The sequence below is a fragment of the Entelurus aequoreus genome, linkage group LG06, assembly GCF_033978785.1.
Source record: "Entelurus aequoreus isolate RoL-2023_Sb linkage group LG06, RoL_Eaeq_v1.1, whole genome shotgun sequence".
Lineage (NCBI taxonomy): Eukaryota > Metazoa > Chordata > Actinopteri > Syngnathiformes > Syngnathidae > Entelurus > Entelurus aequoreus.
The window spans coordinates 80,741,508-80,764,762 of NC_084736.1; the positions used below are offsets into that span (position 1 = coordinate 80,741,508).

Genomic DNA, 23,255 nt, shown 5'->3' on the forward strand with positions numbered 1-23,255 from the left:
TCGAAAAACTAGTCATTTTCTGCCGTACAAACCAGGCCAAAACCAACTTGTCATCTGTCACCAACACGCATAGCACTAAACCACTGGTGCGTTTATGGCCACACAAAAAGTCGGAAAACTCAAACACCACACAAAGTTACACTATGACTCCTCAGTCATACGTGTGCTTATTTTACTGTCATTTATTACTAATGTTAATTTATTTATATTAGTCATGGAATGCTGTTACACACACTATGTTGAAGTATTACTATTATTATTAATTATTATTATTATTTATCTTACGGTAGGCAGCACGGTGGCAGAGGGGTTAGTGCATCTGCCTCACAATACGAAGGTCCTGAGTAGTCGTGAGTTCAATCCCGGCCTCGGGATCTTTCTGTGTGGAGTTTGCATGTTCTCCCCGTGACTGCGTGGGTTCCCTCCGGGTACTCCGGCTTCCTCCCACCTCCAAAGACATGCACCTGGGGATAGGCTGATTGGCAACACTAAAAAATTGGCCCTAGTGTGTGAATGTGAGTGTGAATGTTGTCTGTCTATCTGTGTTGGCCCTGCGATGAGGTGGCGACTTGTCCAGGGTGTACCCCGCCTTCCGCCCGATTGCAGCTGAGATAGGCTCCAGCGCCCCCCGCGACCCCGAAGGGAATAAGCGGTAGAAAATGGATGGATGGATCTTACGGTATATATCAAAAATAATATTGAGCAAAATTGAATTGAAATATTGTCGATGTGGCCCTCCAGCAGTGCTCGGGTTGCTCATGCGGCCCCCGGTAAAAATTAATTGCCCACCCCTGCTTTAAAGGCATACTGACCTGTTTTTTTTCCTTTTTAAACGGGGATAGCAGATCCATTCTATGTGTCATACTTGATCATTTCGCGATATCGCCATATTTTTGCTGAAAGGATTTAGTAGAGAACATCGACGATAAAGTTCGCAACTTTTGTTCGCCGATAAAAAAAAAGCCTTGCCTGTACCGGAAGTAGCGTGACGTCACAGGTTGAAAGGCTCCTCACATTTCCCCGTTGTTTACACCAGCAGCGAGAGAGATTCGGACCGAGAAAGCGACGATTACCCCATTAATTTGAGCCAGGATGAAAGATTTGTGGATGAGGAACGTGAGAGTGAAGGACGTATCTTTTTTCGCTCTGACCGTAACTTAGGTACAAGCTGGCTCATTGGATTCCACACTCTCTCCTTTTTCTATTGTGGATCACGGATTTGTATTTCAAACCACCTGGGATACTATATCCTCTTGAAAATGAGAGTCGAGAACGCGAAATGGACATTCACAGTGACTTTTATCTCCACGACAATACATCGGCGAAGCACTTTAGCTACGGAGCTAACGTGATAGCATCATGCTTAAATGCAGATAGAAACAAAAGAAATAAACCCCTGACTGGAAGGATAGATAGAAGATCAACAATACTATTAAACCATGGACGTGTAACTACACGGTTAATGCTTTCCAGCCTGGTGAAGCTTAACAATGCTGTTGCTAACGACGCCATTGAAGCTAACTTAGCAACGGGACCTCACAGAGCTATGATAAAAACATTAGCGCTCCACCTACGCCAGCCAGCCCTCATCTGCTCATCAACACCCGTGCTCACCTGCGTTCCGGCGATCGACGGAAGGACGAAGGACTTCACCCGATCATCCGTGCGGTCGGCGGTTAGCGTCGGCTAGCGCGTCTGCTATCCAAGTCAAAGTCCTCCTGGTTGTGTTGCTGCAGCCAGCCGCTAATACACCGATCCCACCTACAGCTTTCTTCTTTGCAGTCTCCATTGTTCATTAAACAAATTGCAAAAGATTCACCAACACAGATGTCCAGAATATTGTGGAATTTTGAGATGAAAACAGAGCTTTTTTGTATGGGATACAATGGCGTCCGAATAATTCCGTTTAACTATTGACGTCACGCGCATACGTCATCATACATAGACGTTTTCAACCGGAAGTTTAGCGGGAAATTTAAAATGTCACTTTATAAGTTAACCCGGCCGTATTGGCATGTGTTGCAATGTTAAGATTTCATCATTGATGTATAAACTATCAGACTGCGTGGTCGCTAGTAGTGGCTTTCAGTAGGCCTTTAAAAGTACGTATGTGTGTTCAGTTCTTGTTCGGAATCATGCTTTTTACCATTCATTCATTTATTTGTGGCACCACAAATAGGTTTGGTGGTAACTGATCGCCCTCGCTCGTAAACACAATATATATATATAATGAGATAGTTATATCTACCGTATTTTCCGGACCATAGGGCGCACTGGATTACAAGGCGCACAACCGATGAATGGTCTATTTTTCAGCTGCAATCATTCCCCGGCAATCAGCGCACCTGCCTGTGATGAGCGAGCTGCCTTCATAAGCCTGCTCAACCTGCCATACCGCGCCGGAATATGACCTTCTGTTCGTGATGCAATCCAGCTCTCTCTGTGTTTGCCCCTCCGTGTTTTCAGTGTGTTTTCTTGTGTCGTCCCCGCAGTACCCTCCGTCGCCTTGAACGTGAGCTGTGCGTCTCACTTTTCCCTGGATCTCCCTCTGGACTCTGACTGCCTCCCTCGATCCTTGACTTCCGCCGCTTTGGACTCGGACCTGTAGACTTCTCGCTCCCCTGGACTTCCTCGTCTCTCGTTCAACATTTACGGCAACACTCAACAACTAATCTACACACATAGTCTTACACCATACACACTCTTGGATTTTTTCACACTCCATTTCCTTAGTTAGTATATTTAGTATTTTTTAATTATTATATATATATATATATGGTCTATATATACACTACCGTTCAAAAGTTTGGGGTCACCCAAACAATTTTGTGGAATAGCCTTCATTTCTAAGAACAAGAATAGACTGTCGAGTTTCAGATGAAAGTTCTCTTTTTCTGGCCATTTTGAGCATTTAATTGACCCCACAAATGTGATGCTCCAGAAACTCAATCTGCTCAAATGGAGGTCAGTTTTGTAGCTTCTGTAACGAGCTAAACTGTTTTCAGATGTGTGAACATGATTGCACAAGGGTTTTCTAATCATCAATTAGCCTTCTGAGCCAATGAGCAAACACATTGTACCATTAGAACACTGGAGTGATAGTTGCTGGAAATGGGCCTCTATACACCTATGTAGATATTGCACCAAAAACCAGACATTTGCAGCTAGAATAGTCATTTACCACATTAGCAATGTATAGAGTGTATTTCTTTAAAGTTAAGACTAGTTTAAAGTTATCTTCATTGAAAAATAAGGACATTTTAATGTGACCCAAACTTTTGAACAGTAGTGTATAATAAATCTTAGAGATTCATCTCCCCCTAGTGTCTGTGTCGTCATCTCCCCTCTATAAACCACAACAAGAATCTCCTCATCCGTGGTTAACTAGTGCAACAACAACGCCGGAAATGCGTCCTGTGAAAAACCGTCCGACCGGAACTCTCTAATAACTAAAGTTCCTTGGGTGAATAATGTAAACTTACTACACCGGTATGTTTTAGCGCTTTCATGGCGAGTTTACTGACAAATATAAGTAAGAACTTTACACTACTTTATATTAGAAATGGCAACGGCGGAGGAATAATGTCACATAACAAGAAGATAGAGAAAAAGGAGAAGCTTATCGACTACGGTGTCGGTACGACTACAAAGGCGGACTCGCGCAAATTTTCAGGATTTATGCAGATCCCAAATACAGATCAGCAGGTACCAAAAGGTAAGAAAAGTTGCTTTTGCATAATATTGTGGGAAAAAAACGCCAAATAATATGTCTTACCTTATAGACACACCATAATAATACTCCTATGTTGAAGCACATCAAGTGGTGTGGCTTCATAGCTTACCAAAGTCATACTAAAACATGTTGATGGATTTTTAAACGGCGTGTGTAATGTTCTATATTTTCAATGGAACATATAACATTTCGGAGTTGTTTACTTGAGTCATACTGCAGTCTACACGTATCTCTTATGTGTGACTGCCATCATATTGCAGTCTACGCGTATCTCTTATGTGTGACTGCCATCTACTGGTCACAGTTATCATTTCACCACGAACCTAATAAAATAGCTTTGAGGTCGGTAAGCCCAACCAAAGTTATTACGTACATTAGGCGCACCGGGTTATAAGGCGCACTGTCGAGTTTTCAGAGAAAATGAAAGGATTGTAAGTGCGCCTTATAGTCCAAAAAATACGGTAGCTTGTTGTTACAACTCCGTCTAGTAGGTGGCAGTATGCATGATAACACCTCTTCTAGACACACCTCATGCGCACACTGCAGGGCAGGATGTCCAATTCCGATTTTGGTAACACTTTAGTATGGGGAATCTTTCAATGCTCCAGAATACCAAAACATTTTGGACAATTCCGTGCTCGCAACCTTGTGGGAACAGTTTGGAGCGGGTTCCTTCCTCTTCCAACATAACTGTGCACAATGCAAGGTCCATAAAGACATGGATAACAGAGTTTGGTGTAGATGAACTTGACTGGCCTGCACAGAGTCCTGACAGAACACCTTTAGGATGAATTAGAACGGAGACTGCGAGCAAGGCCTTCTCGACTAACCTCGCCAATGCGCTTGTGGAAGAATGGTGAAAAATTCCTATAAACACACTCCGCAACCTTGTGGACAGCCTTCCCAGAAGAGTTGAAGCTGCAATAGCTGCAAAAGGTGGACCCACATCATATTGAACCCTATTGGTTAGGAATGGGATGGCACTTCAAGTTGGTATGTGAGTCAAACAGTTAAACAATTAAACAGTTTGTACTTAAAAAAAAAAAAATCATAATGATGTTGAAGAGTGGACGTCATCATTCACACTTGAACGCCGCCATCGCGGAACTTCGAGCCGCCGCCGCCGCCAATATGATGACAAACAAACACTCGCACCCGCCTGCTGACTCGGCAGCATGATTAATTCCACAGTTGTGTCACTGGCATCTGTTTTAGTTGACATAAACAGCACTCACCATGCAGTCAACATATGAGCAGGCAGTTGGCGCTGAATAAAGATGATAAGGAAAATACAAACTCTACAAGTTGCACTAAAATATGATTGGCACGACGTGGCCGTACACTGAAAAAAAAAATTGTAGCTGCAGATCCAAATTCCAGCGTTGACTAGTGACCCAGAGGAAACAAATTCTACTTACAGGGGTCTAACGTTGACATAAATTGATGCTCTTTTGTACAAATAAATGCTACAATATTAATAATGCACACAATACAGCCACCTAATTAAAGTGTTAATTATTATATTAAACATGAACAATATTCAACATTATACCTAACAATAAGGTTACATATGCAACAATGCATACCTTGGTCATGGGATGTGTCTCATCAAATACCGCTTATATACAAAGATGAAGGCCTCTTGAAAATGAGAGTCGAGAACGCGAAATGGACATTCACAGTGACTGAACATGTAAATACACGATTAATAATATTCAGCTTGGCGAAGCTAAAAAAATAGAAGCTAACCTAGCAACGTAGCCAACGTGATAGCATAGCAGTCTGAAATGCAGATAGAAACTAAATTAAAAAAAACCCTGACTGGATGGATAGACAGAAGATCAAAAATACTATTAAACCATGAACATGTAAATACACGATTAATAATATTCAGCTTTTCGAAGCTAAAAAAATAGAAGCTAACCTAGCTACGTAGCCAACGTGATAGCATAGCAGTCTCAAATGCAGATAGAAACTAAATTTAAAAAAAACCCTGACTGGATGGATAGACAGAAGATCAAAAATACTATTAAACCATGAGCATGTAAATACACGATTAATAATATTCAGCTTTTCGAAGCTAAAAAAATAGAAGCTAACCTAGCAATGTAGCCAACGTGATAGCATCAGTCTCAAATGCAGATAGAAACTAAATTAAAAAAAACCCTGACTGGATGGATGGACAGAAGATCAAAAATACTATTAAACCATGAACATGTAAATACACGATTAACAATATTCAGCTTTTCGAAGCTAAAAAAATAGAAGCTAACCTAGCTACGTAGCCAACGTGATAGCATAGCAGTCTGAAATGCAGATAGAAACTAAATTTAAAAAAAACCCTGACTGGATGGATAGACAGAAGATCAAAAATACTATTAAACCATGAACATGTAAATACACAATTAATAATATTCAGCTTGGCGAAGCTAAAAAAAATAGAAGCTAACCTAGCTACATAGCCAACATGATAGCATAGCAGTCTCAAATGCAGATAGAAACTAAATTTAAAAAAACCCTGACTGGATGGATAGATAGAAGATCAAAAATACTATTGAACCATGAGCATGTAAATACACGATGAATAATATTCAGCTTTTCGAAGCTAAAAAAAATAGAAGCTAACCTAGCAATGTAGCCAACGTGATAGCATCAGTCTCAAATGCAGATAGAAACTAAATTTTAAAAAACCCTGACTGGATGGATGGACAGAAGATCAAAAATACTATTAAACCATGAACATGTAAATACATGATTAATAATATTCAGCTTTTCGAAGCTAAAAAAAATAGAAGCTAACCTAGCTATGTAGCCAACGTGATAGCATAGCAGTCTCAAATGCAGATAGAAACTAAATAAAAAAAAACCCTGACTGGATGGATAGACAGAAGATCAAAATTACTATTAAACCATGAACATGTAAATACACGATTAATAATATTCAGCTTTTCGAAGCTAAAAAAATAGAAGCTAACCTAGGTGCGTAGCCAACGTGATAGCATAGCAGTCTCAAATGCAGATAGAAACTAAATTGAAAAAAAACCCTGACTGGATGGATAGACAGAAGATCAAAAATACTATTAAACCATGAACATGTAAATACACGATTAATAATATTCAGCTTTTCGAAGCTAAAAAAACAGAAGCTAACTTAGATGCGGCGGCGGGCTTACTCACTGTAGTGCGTCTGCTATCCTGCTCAAAACACAACACAACCTCCTGGTGTTGGTGTTGCTGTAGTCCGCCGCTCCACCGATCCCACCTACAACTTTCTTCTTTGCAGTCTCCATTGTTCATTAAACAAATCGCAAAAGATTCACCAAAACAGATGTCCAGAATACAGTGCACTTTATAAGTTAACCCGGCCATATTGGCATGTGTTGCAATGTTAAGATTTCATCATTAATACATAAACTATCAGACTGCGTGGTCGCTAGTAGTGGCTTTCAGTAGGCCTTTAAAAAGATGACTCCTTACAAGATTAAATGTGAATAATTGAGACGCAAACGGCTATAAATAAGACCCACTGGTTTCCCCCCAATATGAAACGTACACAAACTTCCACATCACCAGTTTCCTTCAGCAGGAAAAAAATAATAATAATTCTGCGGTTTCACAGTCGCAGACCACTCCGACAGCCAATTCTGAAACGGACTAAAAAAAGGGGTTCTATATTTAAAACCCCTCAATTATATTTAATTGTAGAAAAAGCCGGCCAATGCTGGCCACACGGGCAGCGCCTATAAACTGAGCTCGCATTATGACCGGCCTCTTTTCACTGGGAGAGGGGAAACCTGAAGCGGAGTGAATAAAAAGGGAGGGTGCATGGGGAGGAACAAAAATGCAAGACTGGGGATTCAGCTGTGTAGAAGATGAATTAGGGAGAGAAGAAAAGATTGCATAGATTAGAAAGGGGCGAGGGGGGGGGGGGGATGGGACAGAAAGAAAAGGGAGAAAAACCAAAAAGGTTCCCCTTTATTCTGTTCCCTATGGGTTGTGGTGCAGGGTTATTTTTAGCAAATGCTACGCAGTGCTGTAAAGGCAATCATCTCTGCTGCGCCACAGTCATTGTGCACACTCTTTGTTGCACAACAATGCCAAAAGTATTTGGCCACCTGCCTTGACTCACATATGAACTTGAAGTGCCATCCCATTCCTAACCCATAGGGTTCAATTTGATGCGGGTCCACCTTTTGCAGCTATTACAGCTTCAACTCTTCTGGGAAGGCTGTCCACAAGGTTGCGGAGTGTGTCTATAGGAATTTTCCACCATCCTTCCAAAAGTGCATTGGTGAGGTCACACACTGATGTTGGTGGAGAAGGCCTGGCTCTCAGTCTCCGCTCTAATTCATCCAAAAGGTGTTCTATCGCACAAGAAATAATTTATTTTTATTTTTTATTTTTTATTAAATCAACATAAAAAACACAAGATACACTTACAATTAGAGCACCAACCCAAAAAACCTCCCTCCCCCATTTACACTCATTCGCACAAAAGGGTTGTTTCTTTCTGTTATTATTATTTCTGGTTCCTACATTAGGGATGATGTTCGAAACCGGTTCTCCCGGTTGTTCGATAAGAAAAGAACCGATTCCATGGACTCGAATCCCTTTTTGAGAGCCGGTTCCCGTTATCGAGGCCGCTATAGTAAAAAAAAAAGAGTTGGTTCTTTATTCGAATCCCTGGGAACGAACCCCGTCCCACAGGAAATGCCCTGTGGCACGTCCCAGGAAATAACGTAGCTCAGTCATTAGGCGGCAGATACAGAAGCAGCAACAACAATGGACCCGGAAAAAACGCCTCAAGGCATGGCTTCATTTTACAAAAAAATACGACGAGGAAACGGCTATCTGCAATTATTGCCAGGCTTCGCTCTCATGTAAGGGGGGGAAGTACAACAAGCATGATAATAATAAATAAATGATAAATGGGTTATACTTGTATAGCGCTTTTCTACCTTCTAGGTACTCAAAGCGCTTTGACAGTATTTCCACATTCACCCATTCACACACACATTCACACACTGATGGCGGGAGCTGCCGTGCAAGGCGCTAACCAGCAGCCATCAGGAGCAAGGGTGAAGTGTCTTGCCCAAGGACACAACGGATGTGACTAGGATGGTAGAAGGTGGGGATTGAACCCCAGTAACCAGCAACCCTCCGATTGCTGGCACGGCCACTCTACCAACTTCGCCACACCGCCCCCTGATGAAACATGTTCAGGCCGTACATAACCTGAAGGTTAGAGAAAGATGTCGTGGAGTCATTCCTGGAGGAGGCCACACTGATGGACCCCCAGAAGGATGTTCCAATAGCAGCAGAAGTGCACTTTTTGGAGAGCTGTATAATTTTCAGTTTCGTGCCCAGGGGACTGATTTTATTTAACACTATATTATTATTTATACACCTATAGTAATCACAGAGACAGGTTGTTTTTGTGTTACTGTATATATTTGTTTATCTGAAAAATCCCACTTAATATACTTTGGGTAACAACAGTCAACATTTATTTATTTTTTTTATTTTTTTCAGTGGGGTAACAACAGTCAATATTTATTTTATGTATGTATTTTTTTATAAAATAAAAGTGAGCTTTTGTTAAGCCAAATATTGTGTTTTTTTTTTCCATATACAACAACCTATCTGGATTTGATAAGAAAATCGATAAGGATTCGATAATGGGCTCGAACTCGATAATTTCTTATCAAACATCATCCCTATCCTACATTATATATATCAATATAGATCAATACAGTCTGCAGGGATACAGTCCGTAAGCACACATGATTGTATTTTTTTATGACAAAAAAAAAATTAAAAAAACATCCCCCCCGGTCCGTGGGACACATTTTCAAGCGTTGACCGGTCCGCAGCTACAAAAAGGTTGGGGACCACTGTTCTATCGGGTTCAAGTCAGGACTCTGTGCAGGCCAGTCAAGTTAATCCACACCAGACTCTGTCATCCATGTCTTTATGGACCTTGCTTTGTGCACTGAATTACCATGAATTGATTTACGTGGACCCCGACCTAAACAAGTTGAAAAACTTATTCGGGTGTTACCATTCAGTGGTCAATTGTACGGAATATGTACTGCACTGTGCAATCTACTAATAAAAGTATCACTCAATCACAAAAAACTGGTGCACAGTCATGTTGGAAGAGGAAGGGGCCCCGCTCCAAACTGTTCCCACAAGGTTGGGAGCATGGAATCGTCCAAAATGTTTTGGTATCCTGGAGCATTCAAAGTTGGCCAAGCCCAACTCCTGAAAAACAACCCCACACCATAATTCCTCCTCCATCAAATTTCACACTCGGCACAATGCGGTCCGAAATGCACCGTTCTCCTGGCAACCGCCAAACCCAGACTGGTCCATCAGGTTGCCAGATGGAAAAGCGTGATTCATCACTCCAGAGAAGGCCTATCCACTAGAGATGATGTTCGAAACGGGTTCTCCCGGTTGTTCGTTAAGAAAAGAACCGATTCCATGGACTCGAATCCCTTTTTGAGAACCGGTTCCCGTTATCGAGGCCACTATAGTAAAGAAAAAGAGTTGGTTCTTTATTCGAATCCCTGGGAACAAATCCCTTCCCACAGGAAATGCCCTGTGGGACGGCAATGTAATGCCCATTTGATTGTAGACTCTTACTGACACCTTGTGGCGATATGAAAATACTACGCGTCATTAGTTTGGGCACTTCCGGGTTGGCGAAGTTCATGAGACAATTGAGAAGTAGACAAGTTGTGTTAGCTCTTATAAGCCTTGGAAAAGATAAGTCTGTAAGTAAACTGTTTAACTTGTTTATGTAACTCAATATTAAGGTGGAAAGTGTTTAAGTTTGATACTAAGATGTTTATTGAAAAACGATTTTTGTGCAATGTTTCAATGGATGTTTTGAGGACTTAAAATGGCTGCCAGTCGTGTATTTCATCCATCGAAATAGTTTCAACACTCAGAAGTATTTGTTTGATGATAGTACTGTATATTTGTGTGAAGCTAATATTTACATATTGTGTATTAAATTTCACTATGTTAATTGAATCACATAGATTATACATTTTTCATTGTGTGTATTTCAGTTTAAAAAAATAAAAAATAACAGTCCAGTGCAAGACAAAAGTAAAGATAGGAAAAGACAAAGCAAGATCAACAACAATAAAGAGCCTAAATGGATTAATCTGCGTTGGAATTTTATTAGACGTCTTGGATTGTTTGTTAGCTGTCTGCCTGTGTGTGTAGTTAGTATGTTCCAATAGCAGCAGAAGTGCACTTTTTGGAGAGCTGTATTATTTTCAGTTTTGTGCCCAAGGGACTGATTTTGTTTAACACTATATAATTATTTATACACCTATAGTGATCACAGAGACAGGTTGTTTTTGTGTTACTGTATATATTTGTTTTTCTGAAAAATCCCACTTAATATACTTTGGGTAACAACAGTCAATATATATATTTGTTTTTTTTTTAGGGGGGTAACAGTCAATAATTATTTATCATTTCATTAGATTTTTTTCTCATAAAATAAAAGTGAGCTTTTGTTAAACCAAAGTTTTTTTCCATATACAACAACCTATCTGGATTCGATAAGAGAATCGATAAGGAATCGGTTCGATAAGAGGATTCGAAAATGGGCTCGAACTCGATAATTTCTTATCAAACATCATCCCTAGTATCCAACTGCTCTAGAGTCCAGTGGTGATGTGCTTTACACCACTGCATCCCACACTTTGCATTGGACTTGGTGATGTATGGCTTAGACGCAGCTGCACGGCCATGGAAACCCATTCCATGAATCACTCTGCGTACTGTACGTGGGCTAATTGGAAGGTCACATGAAGCTTGGAGCTCTGTAGCAACTGACTGTGCAGAAAGTCTTTGCACTATGCGCTATACCCCTCTCTGTCAGTTTACGTGGCCTACCACTGGGTGGCTGAGTTGCTGTTGTTCCCAAACTCTTCACTTTTCTTATAATAAAGTCGACATTGGAATATTTAGGAGCGAGGAAATTTCACGACTGGATTTGCTGCACAGGTGGCATCCTATGACAGTTCCGCGCTGGAAATCACTCATTCTTTCACAGATGTCTGTAGAAACAGTCTCCATGCCTAAGTGCTCGATTTTATACACCTGTGGCCTGACTCTGATCATTTGGATGGGTGGCCAAATACTTTTGGCAATATCGTTGTATATGTATACCTTTTTTATACCGGAAAAAAACAATTTCCTAGAAACTAGTGCACCCTGCCAATACAGATCAAAGAAAGTATGAGCCATTTTAAATGTGTTATTTATCCCCACACACAGACCAAACCCTGTCAACAAATAGTTGGAAGTCATGGCTGGATGCACACAAACAACTTTAAAAACAATCCTGTTTTCAATTGTAATGTAAGACCTCTCTTGGGGTGGTGTACGCTATCCACTACTGTACTCAGCAGTGCAAACCAGGTCAGGCTTTTGAAAAGGGTCACATGTTTCCCGAACACAGACAAAACACCTCTTCTCAGATGGCAATGATAAGTGAGTCACTGTCCCACATAGGGAAGGCCAAGAATGCATTTAAAGTAGTAGATAAAGAAGGAAATTAGTGCGTTTAAACCATACTTGCCAACCTTGAGACCTCCGATGTCGGGGGGTGGGGCGGGGGCGTGATTGGGGGCGTGGTTAAGAGGGGAATATATTTAAGCTAGAATTCACCAACTCTAGTATTTCATATATATATATATATATATATATATATACACTACCGTTCAAAAGTTTGCGGTCACCCAAACAATTTAGTGGAATAGCCTTCATTTCTAAGAACAAGAATAGACTGTCGAGTTTCAGATGAAAGTTCTCTTTTCCGGGCCATTTTGAGCGTTTAATTGACCCCACAAATGTGATGCTCCAGAAACTCAATCTGCTCAAAGGAAGGTCCGTTTTGTAGCTTCTGTAACGAGCTAAACTGTTTTCAGATGTGTGAACATGATTGCACAAGGGTTTTCTAATCATCGATTAGCCTTCTGAGCCAATGAGCAAACACATTGTACCATTAGAACACTGGAGTGATAGTTGCTGGAAATGGGCCTCTATACACCTATGTAGATATTGCACCAAAAACCAGACATTTGCAGCTAGAATAGTCATTTACCACATTAGCAATGTATAGAGTGTATTTCTTTAAAGTTAAGACTAGTTTAAAGTTATCTTCATTGAAAAGTACAGTGCTTGTCCTTCAAAAATAAGGACATTTCAATGTGACCCCAAACTTTTGAACAGTAGTGTATATATATATATATATATATATATATATATATATATATATATATATATATATATATATATATATATATATATATATATATATATATATATATATATATATATTTTATTATACATATAAATAAAAGAAATACTTGAATTTCAGTGTTCTGGAGGCTATCCAGTAGATGGCAGTATTGTCCTGTTTAAGAGTGTCACAACATTGCTGTTTACGGCAGACGAACTGCTTTACGGTAGACTAAACGTGACTGCTGTTGTTGTGTGTTGTTACCGCGCTGGGAGGACGTTAATGAAACTGCCTCACAATAAACCCACATAAGAAACCAAGAACTCGCCCTCGATCATTCTACAGTTATGACGTCATTGGGCAGGCAAGCTGTTTATATTGTGGGAAAGCGGACGTAAGAACAGGCTGTCCCCACTCAGGTCCGCATTGAGCTGGAGGGGGCGTGGCCTCCAGCTCCGGCTGAATACCGGGAGTTTGTCGGGAGAAAATTTCTGCCGGGAGGTTATCGGGAGAGGCGCTGAATACCGGGAGTCTCCCGGTAAAAACGGGAGGGTTGGCAAGTATGGTTTAAACCCCACATTTAAGACCGCAGTTTAGAGACTTTGGAGGAGCAGTGCTAAAAAGTGCACTGCTCCCTTCTTGCCTTGAATCACAGCCCAAAGGAGATGTCGCCAGTAGGGATGTACAAACTACCACTTCTCGTCAAAGATTAACTACTGAAAGTCTCAGGGAGTAACCAGTGGGTGACATGATGTGCTCAGATCAGAGACCAGTTGCAGTAAATGTAGGGGTGTAGCGATACGTGTATTTGTATTGAACCGTTTCGGTACGGGGGGTTCCGGTTCGGTTCGGAGGTGTACCGAACGAGTTTCCACACGGACATACTAAGTAGCGTCTTTCAAATATGGTTTCACTTTGAAATAAGATGCATTACTTATACTTAAGATTAGGATTACTCACCAGTGATGAGCTCTCGAACCTCCATGTCGTTGGTCTTCCTCAAGAGGCGGACGAGGGCAGGAATTCCGTCACAGTTTTTGATCGCCACCTTATTGTCATTGTCCTTGCCATACGAGATGTTGCGCAGGGCACCGCAGGCCTTGCGATGGACCTCAGACTTGGGGTGGTCCAGCAGCCCCACCAGGACCGGAATTCCTTTGAGGTGACGCACGTCCTTTTTGATTTTGTCATTTTCATAGCACAGGTGCTGCAAATAAGCCGCGGCATTGGATTTGACGGGGTCGATGGGGTGGGCCAACATGGCGATGACTTCCGTGAGGTCTGGGTCACGCCAGCGTGGATCCTTACGGATGCTGTCGATGGAGGGCGAGCGCCGACCGCCCATGCGGTCCAGACTGGCCATGCTACCCCGCTCCGGCTGGGCCAGTGGTGCAGAATATATGCCCTGGATGTAAGGGTGGCGTTCATCAATCAGCTCGGTGTCAATGGGTTCATCTGGGTAGCCTCTAAAAAAAAACAGAGAGAGAGAACAATGAAGTTGAGAAAGATGGGGGCCTGAACACCGGGCGAGGAACTTTTGTCTGACAGCAGAATTTAGTAGTTCGAGAGAAAGGCAACCGATGCCACTGAAAAAAAGTAGGGTGAATGAGAGGTGAAACAAAACAATGTCGGTGATAGGAAGACGCGTTGGGCATGAGAAACGTGCACACACACACACACGCACACACACACACACACAAACACACACACACACACACACACACACACACACACACACACACACACACACACACACACACACACACACACACATTCGTGTATGTGTTACCTTCTTGCGACTTGCGAAAAATGCCTACCTCTTTAGGACCACCCTTTCTAGATATATAAAGATTCGTATTTACAACATTAATAATATATACATACCATGCAAATATATAAAAAAGGAAATAATTTAGTAAATGTTTTTGTATTTTTAAATTTTTTGTTTGTAATTGGTTTTTAATGTGTTAATTGTGAATTATATTTATATAGCGCTTTTCTCTAGTGACTCAAAGCGCTTTACATAGTGAAACCCAATATCCAAGTTACATTTAAACCAGCGTGGGTGGCACTGGGAGCAGGTGGGTAAAGTGTCTTGCCCAAGGACACAACGGCAGTGACTAGGATGGCGGAAGCGGGAATCGAACCTGCAACCCTCAAGTTGCTGGCACAGCCACTCTACCAACCGAGCTATACCGTTAATCTTCATTATTTACTTCAAGTTATTACAGTATGTCTCTATATACATATTTATTTATTTTATTTTATAAATTTTGGCCAAAGGGGGCGCATTTAAATGTCTTACACACGTGTTATTACATATGTTGGCCAGAGGGGGAGCACTTCAAATTTTCACACACACTTGTTATTTCATATGTTGACCAGAGTTGGGAGCACTTTTAAAAGCGACAGAGTCATTTTGAAAAATCCCTCCTTTTTGGGACCACCCTAATTTTGATAAATTTCACCACCAGGGGTGCAAATTAAATCTACATTTTTTGTTTTTTTTGTAATGTGCTTAAGGCCGATGACGAACGAGTCAGGGACCACAGATGGCCCCTGTGCCGCACTTTGGGCAACCCAGCTGTAGAAGCTAACTGTTAATGGCCACTATAGTCTTAGTAGCGTAGTGTATTTGTTCATCCTACGGTCACATATGGGACGTGGGTTGTCTTACGTCAGCACCGGAAGTCGTAAAATCAGCTGTTCACCTGGCGGATTTTTTCGGGGCTGAATAGGGAAGTCCTTCTTTAGCTGCCGTCTTGTCGTCTTTATCACATATTGCTGCCTTTGCATCTGTCAATGTTTACTTTTGTATGCACATTAAATCAACAAAAAATCCAGACTTTGGAACAATGTTCACGGACTCTAGTATTTGGCTCTCTATCACAGGGGTAACCAACGCGGTGCCCGCGGGCACCAGGTAGCCCGTAAGGACCAGATGAGTAGCTCGCTGGCCTGTTCTAAAAATAGCTCAAATAGCAGCACTTACCAGTGAGCTGCCTCTATTTTTAAATTGTATTTATTTACTAGCAAGCTGGTCTCGCTTTGCTCTACATTTTTAATTCTAAGAGAGACAAAACTCAAATAGAATTTGAAAATCCAAGAAAATATTTTAAAGACTTGGTCTTCACTTGTTTAAATAAATCCATTATTTTTTTTACTTTGCTTCTTATAACTTTCAGAAAGACAATTTTAGAGAAAAAATACAACCTTAAAAATGATTTTAGGATTTTTAAACACATATACCTTTTTACCTTTTAAATTCCTTCCTCTTCTTTCCTAACAATTTAAATCAATGTTCAAGTTTTTTTTTTTATTATTCTAAAGAATAATAAATACATTTTAATTTAATTCTTCAATTTAGCTTCTGTTTTTTCGACGAAGAATATTTGTGATTAAAATTCAAAAAAATTATTCTGGCAAATCTAGAAAATCTGTAGAATCAAATTTAAATCTTATTTCAAAGTATTTTGAATTTCTTTTAAAATTTTTGTTCTGCAAAATCTAGAAGAAATAATGATTTGTTAGAAATATAGCTTGGTCCAATTTGTTACATATTGTAACAAAGTGCAGATTGGATTTTAACCTATTTAAAACATGTCATCAAAATTCTAAAATTAATCTTAATCAGGAAAAATTACTAATGATGTTCCATAAATTCTTTTTAAAAATTTTTCTAAAAGATTCGAATTAGCTAGTTTTTCTCTTCTTTTTTTCGGTTGAATTTTGAATTTTAAAGAGTCGAAATTGAAGATAAACTATGTTTCAAAATTTAATTGTCATTTTTTTTCGTGTTTTCTCCTCTTTTAAACCGTTCAATTAAGTGTAAATATCATTAATTATTAATAATAACATAGAGTTAAAGGTAAATTGAGCAAATTGGCTATTTCTGGCAATTTATTTAAGTGTGTATCAAACTGGTAGCCCTTCGCATTAATCAGTACCCAAGAAGTAGCTCTTGCTTTCAAAAAGGTTGGTGACCCCTGCTCTATCAGATGCAATGGTTTTCCGTATTGGGACCATGAGTTCGGTCCTAACTTGTTCAATTTCAAGGAATCTGTGCAACCGGACTCGGAGTCAACATTTCCTTCACAGAATAATGTTGTGTAGGAGTTAAAGAAAGAAGAGGGCAATGATTTTGAAGGAGTCAGACGCAGGAGTAGTGCTACATGATGCTACATACAATTATTCTTTGTCTCTCTTCAGTTATTTACAGTATTGGAGAGATTCCTTGCCTCAGGAGCACAAGAAAATATCTGCCATCCAAGAATCACGAACCCTATGATATCCCCAGAGTGAACTTTCCCCTCAGAGCACAGAATAACATGCAGTTAATAAGAAAAACAACAACTTTTTATGTCTACAGTACATCTCTCAGGCGTTCACTACGAGCTACATTAGCATTACTTTCCTTAGGGCCGGGAGTCTTCAGCCATATTTAGCCTGGCATAGTGTCAGTGATGAAAGTATGGCATTAAAAGCAATCACCAAGATCAATAATAAAACTAGACTTTTGGGCAGGATTTCTGCGTTTGTTAACAGGGATACACTTAAGACCCTTGCCGGTGCCCTCATACAGTGTCAGTATCCCCGAGCCACTAAAAACAAAACTGCAAACTTCCCAAAACAAGCTGGTAAGACTTCTGTTCAACCTCCCGTACAGGACTCACCTAACTCAAGCCCACTTTACCAAGTTGGGACGGCTTAGAGTTGAGGAAAGAGTACACCAAATCGCAATGTGCGTGGTATTCAAAATACTCAGAGAAACTATCCCCTAGTACCTGTTCAACTATTTCACCAGAGTAAGTGATGCTCACAGGTACTAAACCGGAGGGAGTTCCTCAGACCTGGTCCCCCCCAAATTCAAGACTCTCATGCATTCTACTATTTTGCCACCACACCGTGGAATGCACTACCAACAGACCTTAAAATTTAAACTTCCCTACTAAATTTTAAAACTGCCATAAAATCTTGGCTCAGCTCAACCTCTACCTGATCTGAACCAACATTGATCCCCAGCAACTCTTCGAAGCATCAAACAGGTTTATATGTGGTTATAGTGTATATATATGTGGTTTATATATATTTATATGTGGTTATAGTGTGTATATATTTATATGTGGTTATAGTGTATATATATTTATATGTGTTTATAGTGTATATATATTTATATGTGGTTATAGTGTACAGTGTTTCCCATAAACTGCCAACATACCTGTGGCGGTGGGGGCGTGGCTATGGGTGTGGTCACATGACATCATTGAGTAATTTGCATAATTTACTACAATGATATGATTTTCTCTAAAAAGGCTAAAAAAATGTATACTTACTAATTAATAATAACAGTTTTGTTTTAAACGTCCATCCATCCATTTTACAATATAATTACAACACTTTGTGTACATATTTATATACAGATTTGAACAATAAGTTATTCACTGAAATATATTTATTAATCGTGGTTCTTACAAAAAAATATATCTTATAAAATATAAAAGCTAAAATGTCTCTTAAAGCTCTGCCCCTTTAATTAGTGCATACTAAATAATTTAACTTTAGCCTACTACTACAACCATATTATTTACCAGCAACATAAAGTGAAACAGAGGCAGAGGTGTCCTGCCACAGTCAGTAACAAATAAACAGAAAACAGTAGTGGTCAAATACAAATAAGGCAACAAGAGAAGTATCCTACACTTCTCTTTTGTAAAGTAAATCTGAACATCCTACATCAACTATTTGATTTGCCTGAGAAGCTGGACAGGACAAAAAAAACACAAAAAAAAACGTTTTTATTTTTATTTTATTTTTTATTTTTTTGTGGCGGACGTAATTCTTTCGTGGCGGGCCGCCACAAACAAATGAATGTGTGGGAAACACTGGTGTGTATACAGTTTCTCATTCTGTTTTGCACACTCTTGGAGTCAACATGTGCATAGTCATCTACATAGTGTATATACCCCCCCAACCCATGTTTTGTATATATTGTTTTTCAACTCACCTGACATGTATACTGTGTATATTTACATCATTTATAATAATAATAATAATAATAGATTGTATTTGTAAAAATCAATTTCCATTCCGTAAACAACCTCAAAGTGCTACAGTGTATTAAAAAAATAAAATAAAATAAAAATGAAAAGATAATACAAATTAAAAAAAATAAAAATTGAACAGCCTAATAGCTAGAACTAGTATGCATATATCTAAAAAAAGGCTTTTTTAAAAAGAAGGGTTTTTAAGCCTTTTTTAAAAGCATCCACAGTCTGCGGTGCCCTCAGGTGGTCAGGGAGAGCGTTCCACAGACTCACATTGATTTATCCATTTTTTTAACACATTTTTTGACATACATGTTACAGGTTATATATTTATTCTATTATTGAATGTATCAAATGTGATGCATATTTAATGGCCCGCATTGGAAACAAGCCTGTTGGCTTTTTGTGCCATCCATTTGCCTTTTTAAAGCATTACATGGATTCAATTCTTTAAGATGTCAATAAACTTCTCAATCCATCAATCAGTAAGCCTTGTTCTCTGGGGGAATGAAAAGGGGTGTGCACATTATTCTCAAGAGGTAGTCACATTGATTCCCCAATTTCTAACATTGACACCTTATTTGTACAGTGCAGGAAATAATCTATTATTTACCTTGTAATATTTGGATGGAGGTGGGCAGGACATGGTATGCAGATTGTTGCAAAAACATTTGATAATAAAACACTTCCTTTCCCTTTTTGACCCATGTAGTAAAACGTGCGCTAAAGACTTTAATTAGGGTGGAACTTCGTTTAGAATCCTCCTTTCCACTTTGCAGCTTGAGACTTGTTTATCTTCGTTACTTTATCCATATGGTGCCTCCTCATCTTTGACGGTTAGCGGTTCGGTGGTGCAACAAAATGCTGGCCATTGGCCGTGGTTGACATGGGATTCTAGCGAGGGCTCTAATTTTAATGAGTTTTATGTTAATGACGTGTTTCCAAAGTCCTTTGCTGGCATGCTGGGTCGGGGGAGGAGAGCTCCAAGTGCTAACTTGCCACAGCTCTTCTGTATTCCTCTGATTATACGTCTCTTCGGGGAGCCTGCAGTAAAACATTGGCGTGTACGGTAAGACAATTGATACAATGCAAACTGGGGGAGGAACCGCAAAGAAACAATGTAATGAATTTCCAATTCAGCTTGGGAAAAAGACTGCGGTACTAGAGAATGAAGGAGGCACCATGTCAGCCAGAGTGCTTGAAGCATGCAACAGGAACTAAGAGAACAGAACGAGAATGGCAAACTTTAGGGTGTCCCTGTCAACATTAAAGGCCTACTGAAATGACATTTTCTTATTTAAACGGGGATAGCAGATCCATTCTAAGAGTCATACTTGATCATTTCGCGATATTGCCATATTTTTGCTGAAAGGATTTAGTAGAGAACATCGACGATAAAGTTCGCAACGCTGATAAAAAAAGCCTTGCCTATACCGGAAGTAGCGTGACGTCGCAGGTAGAAGGGCTCCTCACATTTCCCCATTGTTGAGATTCGGACCGAGAAAGCGACGATTACCCCATTAATTTGAGCCAGGATGAAAGATTCGTGGATGAGGAACGTGAGAGTGAAGGACTAGAGTGCAGTGCAGGACGTATCTTTCTTCGCTCTGACCGTAACTTAGGTACAAGCTGGCTCATTGGATTCCACACTTTCTCCTTTTTCTATTGTGGATCACGGATTGGTATTTTAAACCACCTCGGATACTATATCCTCTGGAAAATGAGAGTCGAGAACGCGAAATGGACATTCACAGTGACTTTTATCTCCACGACAATGCATCGGCGAAGCACTTTAGCTACGGAGCTAACGTGTTAGCATCGTGCTTAACTGCATATAGAAACAAAAGAAATAAAGCCCTGACTGGATGGATAGACAGAAGATCAACAATACTACCAAACTCTGGACCTGTAACCACACGGTTAATGCTGTAACGCCTGTCGAAGCCCAGCAATGCTGTTGCTAACGACGCCATTGCAGCTAACGTAGCTACGGGACCTCGACAGAGCTATGCTAAAAACATTAGCTCTCCACCTACGCCAGCCCTCATCTGCTCATCAACACCCGTGCTCACCTGCGTTCCAGCGATCGACGGCGCGACGAAGGACTTCACCCGATCATCGGTGCGGTCGGCGGCTAGCGTCGGATAGCGCGTCTGCTATCCAACTCAAAGTCCTCCTGGTCGTGTTGCTGCAGCCAGCCGCTAATACACCGATCCCACCTACAGATTTCTTCTTTGCAGTCTCCATTGTTCATTAAACAAATTGCAAAAGATTCACCTACACAGATGTCCAGAATACTGTGGAATTTTGCGATGAAAACAGAGCTTTTTGTATTGAGATACAATGTGTCCGAATACTTCCGCTTCAACCATTGACGTCACGCGCATACGTCATCATACATAGACGTTTTCAACCGGAAGTTTCCCGGGAAATTTAAAATTGCACTTTATAAGTTAACCCGGCCGTATTGGCATGTGTTGCAATGTTAAGATTTCATCATTGATATATAAACTATCAGACTGCGTGGTCGGTAGTAGTGGGTTTTTTAAGTGGAGCTTTGGATCAGCACCAAAGTGTGCAACGTCACAGGTATGACAGGTACCTTTACGTTTCGTCATTAAATGGGAACTGCACTGTTTTTGGAATTTTGCCTATTGTTCAGGGTCATTATGAAAGACATGACGACGGATGTTTGTTTGTTTTTTTAATGCATTCTATCTATCCATCCATCCATCCATTTTTTACCGCTTGTCCCGTTCGGGGTGGCGGAGGGGCTGCTGGAGCCTATCTCAGCTGCATTCGGGCGGTAGGCGGGGTACACCCTGGACAAGTCGCCACCTCATCACAGGGCCAACACAGATAGACATTCTAACTAATTAAATGTAAATAAAGGTCCACTTAAAGCAGAGCCAATGGGAGGTCCTCTATTCCGCCCTTAAAACCCAAAAAATAATCATTAAAAAATACTCCATTTACATTTCGTGACTTCAATATTCGAGTATTAGTGATGTTGTTATTATAAGCGCTAACGCAGACAAACTATTTATAGCGGTGTCGTGATCACGTGTACACATCACTGAGTGGTCTGCTGCTTTCTTGCTTCCTTGCTCCATGGAAGATGTTTGTAGATCATAAATCGTGCTTCCCACCTGGATAGAAGAAGGCTGAAGACGTATTCCGACATGTCGGTACACTTTAAAAGCCAAATTAAACCCGGAAATGGCAAGAAAAACCCGGAAAGACGCTTGGTCCCACCGCCTGTCTCTTCACGAGGATTATGGGTCATTCTTCATCTATCCATCCATCCATCCATTTTCTACCGCTTGTCCCTTTCGGGGTCGCGGGGGGTGCTGGAGCCTGGGGTACACCCTGGACAAGTCGCCACCTCATCGCAGGGCCAACACAGATAGACAGACAACATTCACACTCACATTCACACACTAGGGACCATTTAGTGTTGCCAATCAACCTATCCCCAGGTGCATGTCTTTGGAGGTGGGAGGGGCTTATCCCCAGGTGCATGTCTTTGGAGGTGGGAGGGGCTTATCCCCAGGTACATGTCTTTGGAGGTGGGAGGAAGCCGGAGTACCCGGAGGGAACCCGCGCAGTCACGGGGGAGAACATGCAAACTCCACACAGAAAGATCCCGAGCGCAGGATCGAACCCAGGACTACTCAGGACCTTCGTATTGTGAGGCACTCACACAAACATTCAGTCAGCAATTCGGTACGTTATGGACTCACCCTCATCAAGACACAACAAAATGCACACGACGCAGCCCCGATTCTGAAAGCAATCGACACGGCCGTCGAAAAAGAAAACGGCCGCCGCACGGAAAGGAAATCAACCCGCCTTAAGATGAAAGTAAAAGTCAGACGAAGCAACCAAGAGTCCGCTTAACTCCAACACCAAAGAAGACGACCCCAGCGTCGCCAGAACGCAGAAGGAGGAGGACAAAGTTCTACCGGACGAAGCCTACCAGACTGTAGGCTACTGAATGCCGTGTTACAGGCACTGCCATTTGTTGAATGTGTGTAAATAGTTCATGTTTCAATGTATATACTTGGAACTAATGGATATGTGCGGCCAATATATGTACATGTGGAGGGGGGCGTGGTCTACGGGCCTGCCGCGGAGCGCGGTGTGGAAGGACCGGCCTCGAAGCACAGCTGACAGGTGATTGGATTACCCAGCTGGGGCTGATCAT

The 23,255-nt window shown here is 40.9% G+C and overlaps 1 protein-coding gene across 12 annotated transcripts in view; it reads right to left on the bottom strand.

The window, feature by feature from the left end:
- Positions 1-23,255, bottom strand: part of arvcfb (ARVCF delta catenin family member b) — a 492,749-nt gene that overhangs the window by 110,772 nt on the left and 358,722 nt on the right. For all 12 annotated transcript variants that reach the window (XM_062051626.1, XM_062051621.1, XM_062051625.1 and 9 more), the window contains one exon: positions 13,965-14,470. In XM_062051626.1, coding sequence (XP_061907610.1) covers positions 13,965-14,470 — 506 coding nt within the window. The remainder of the gene's footprint in view (positions 1-13,964; positions 14,471-23,255) is intronic.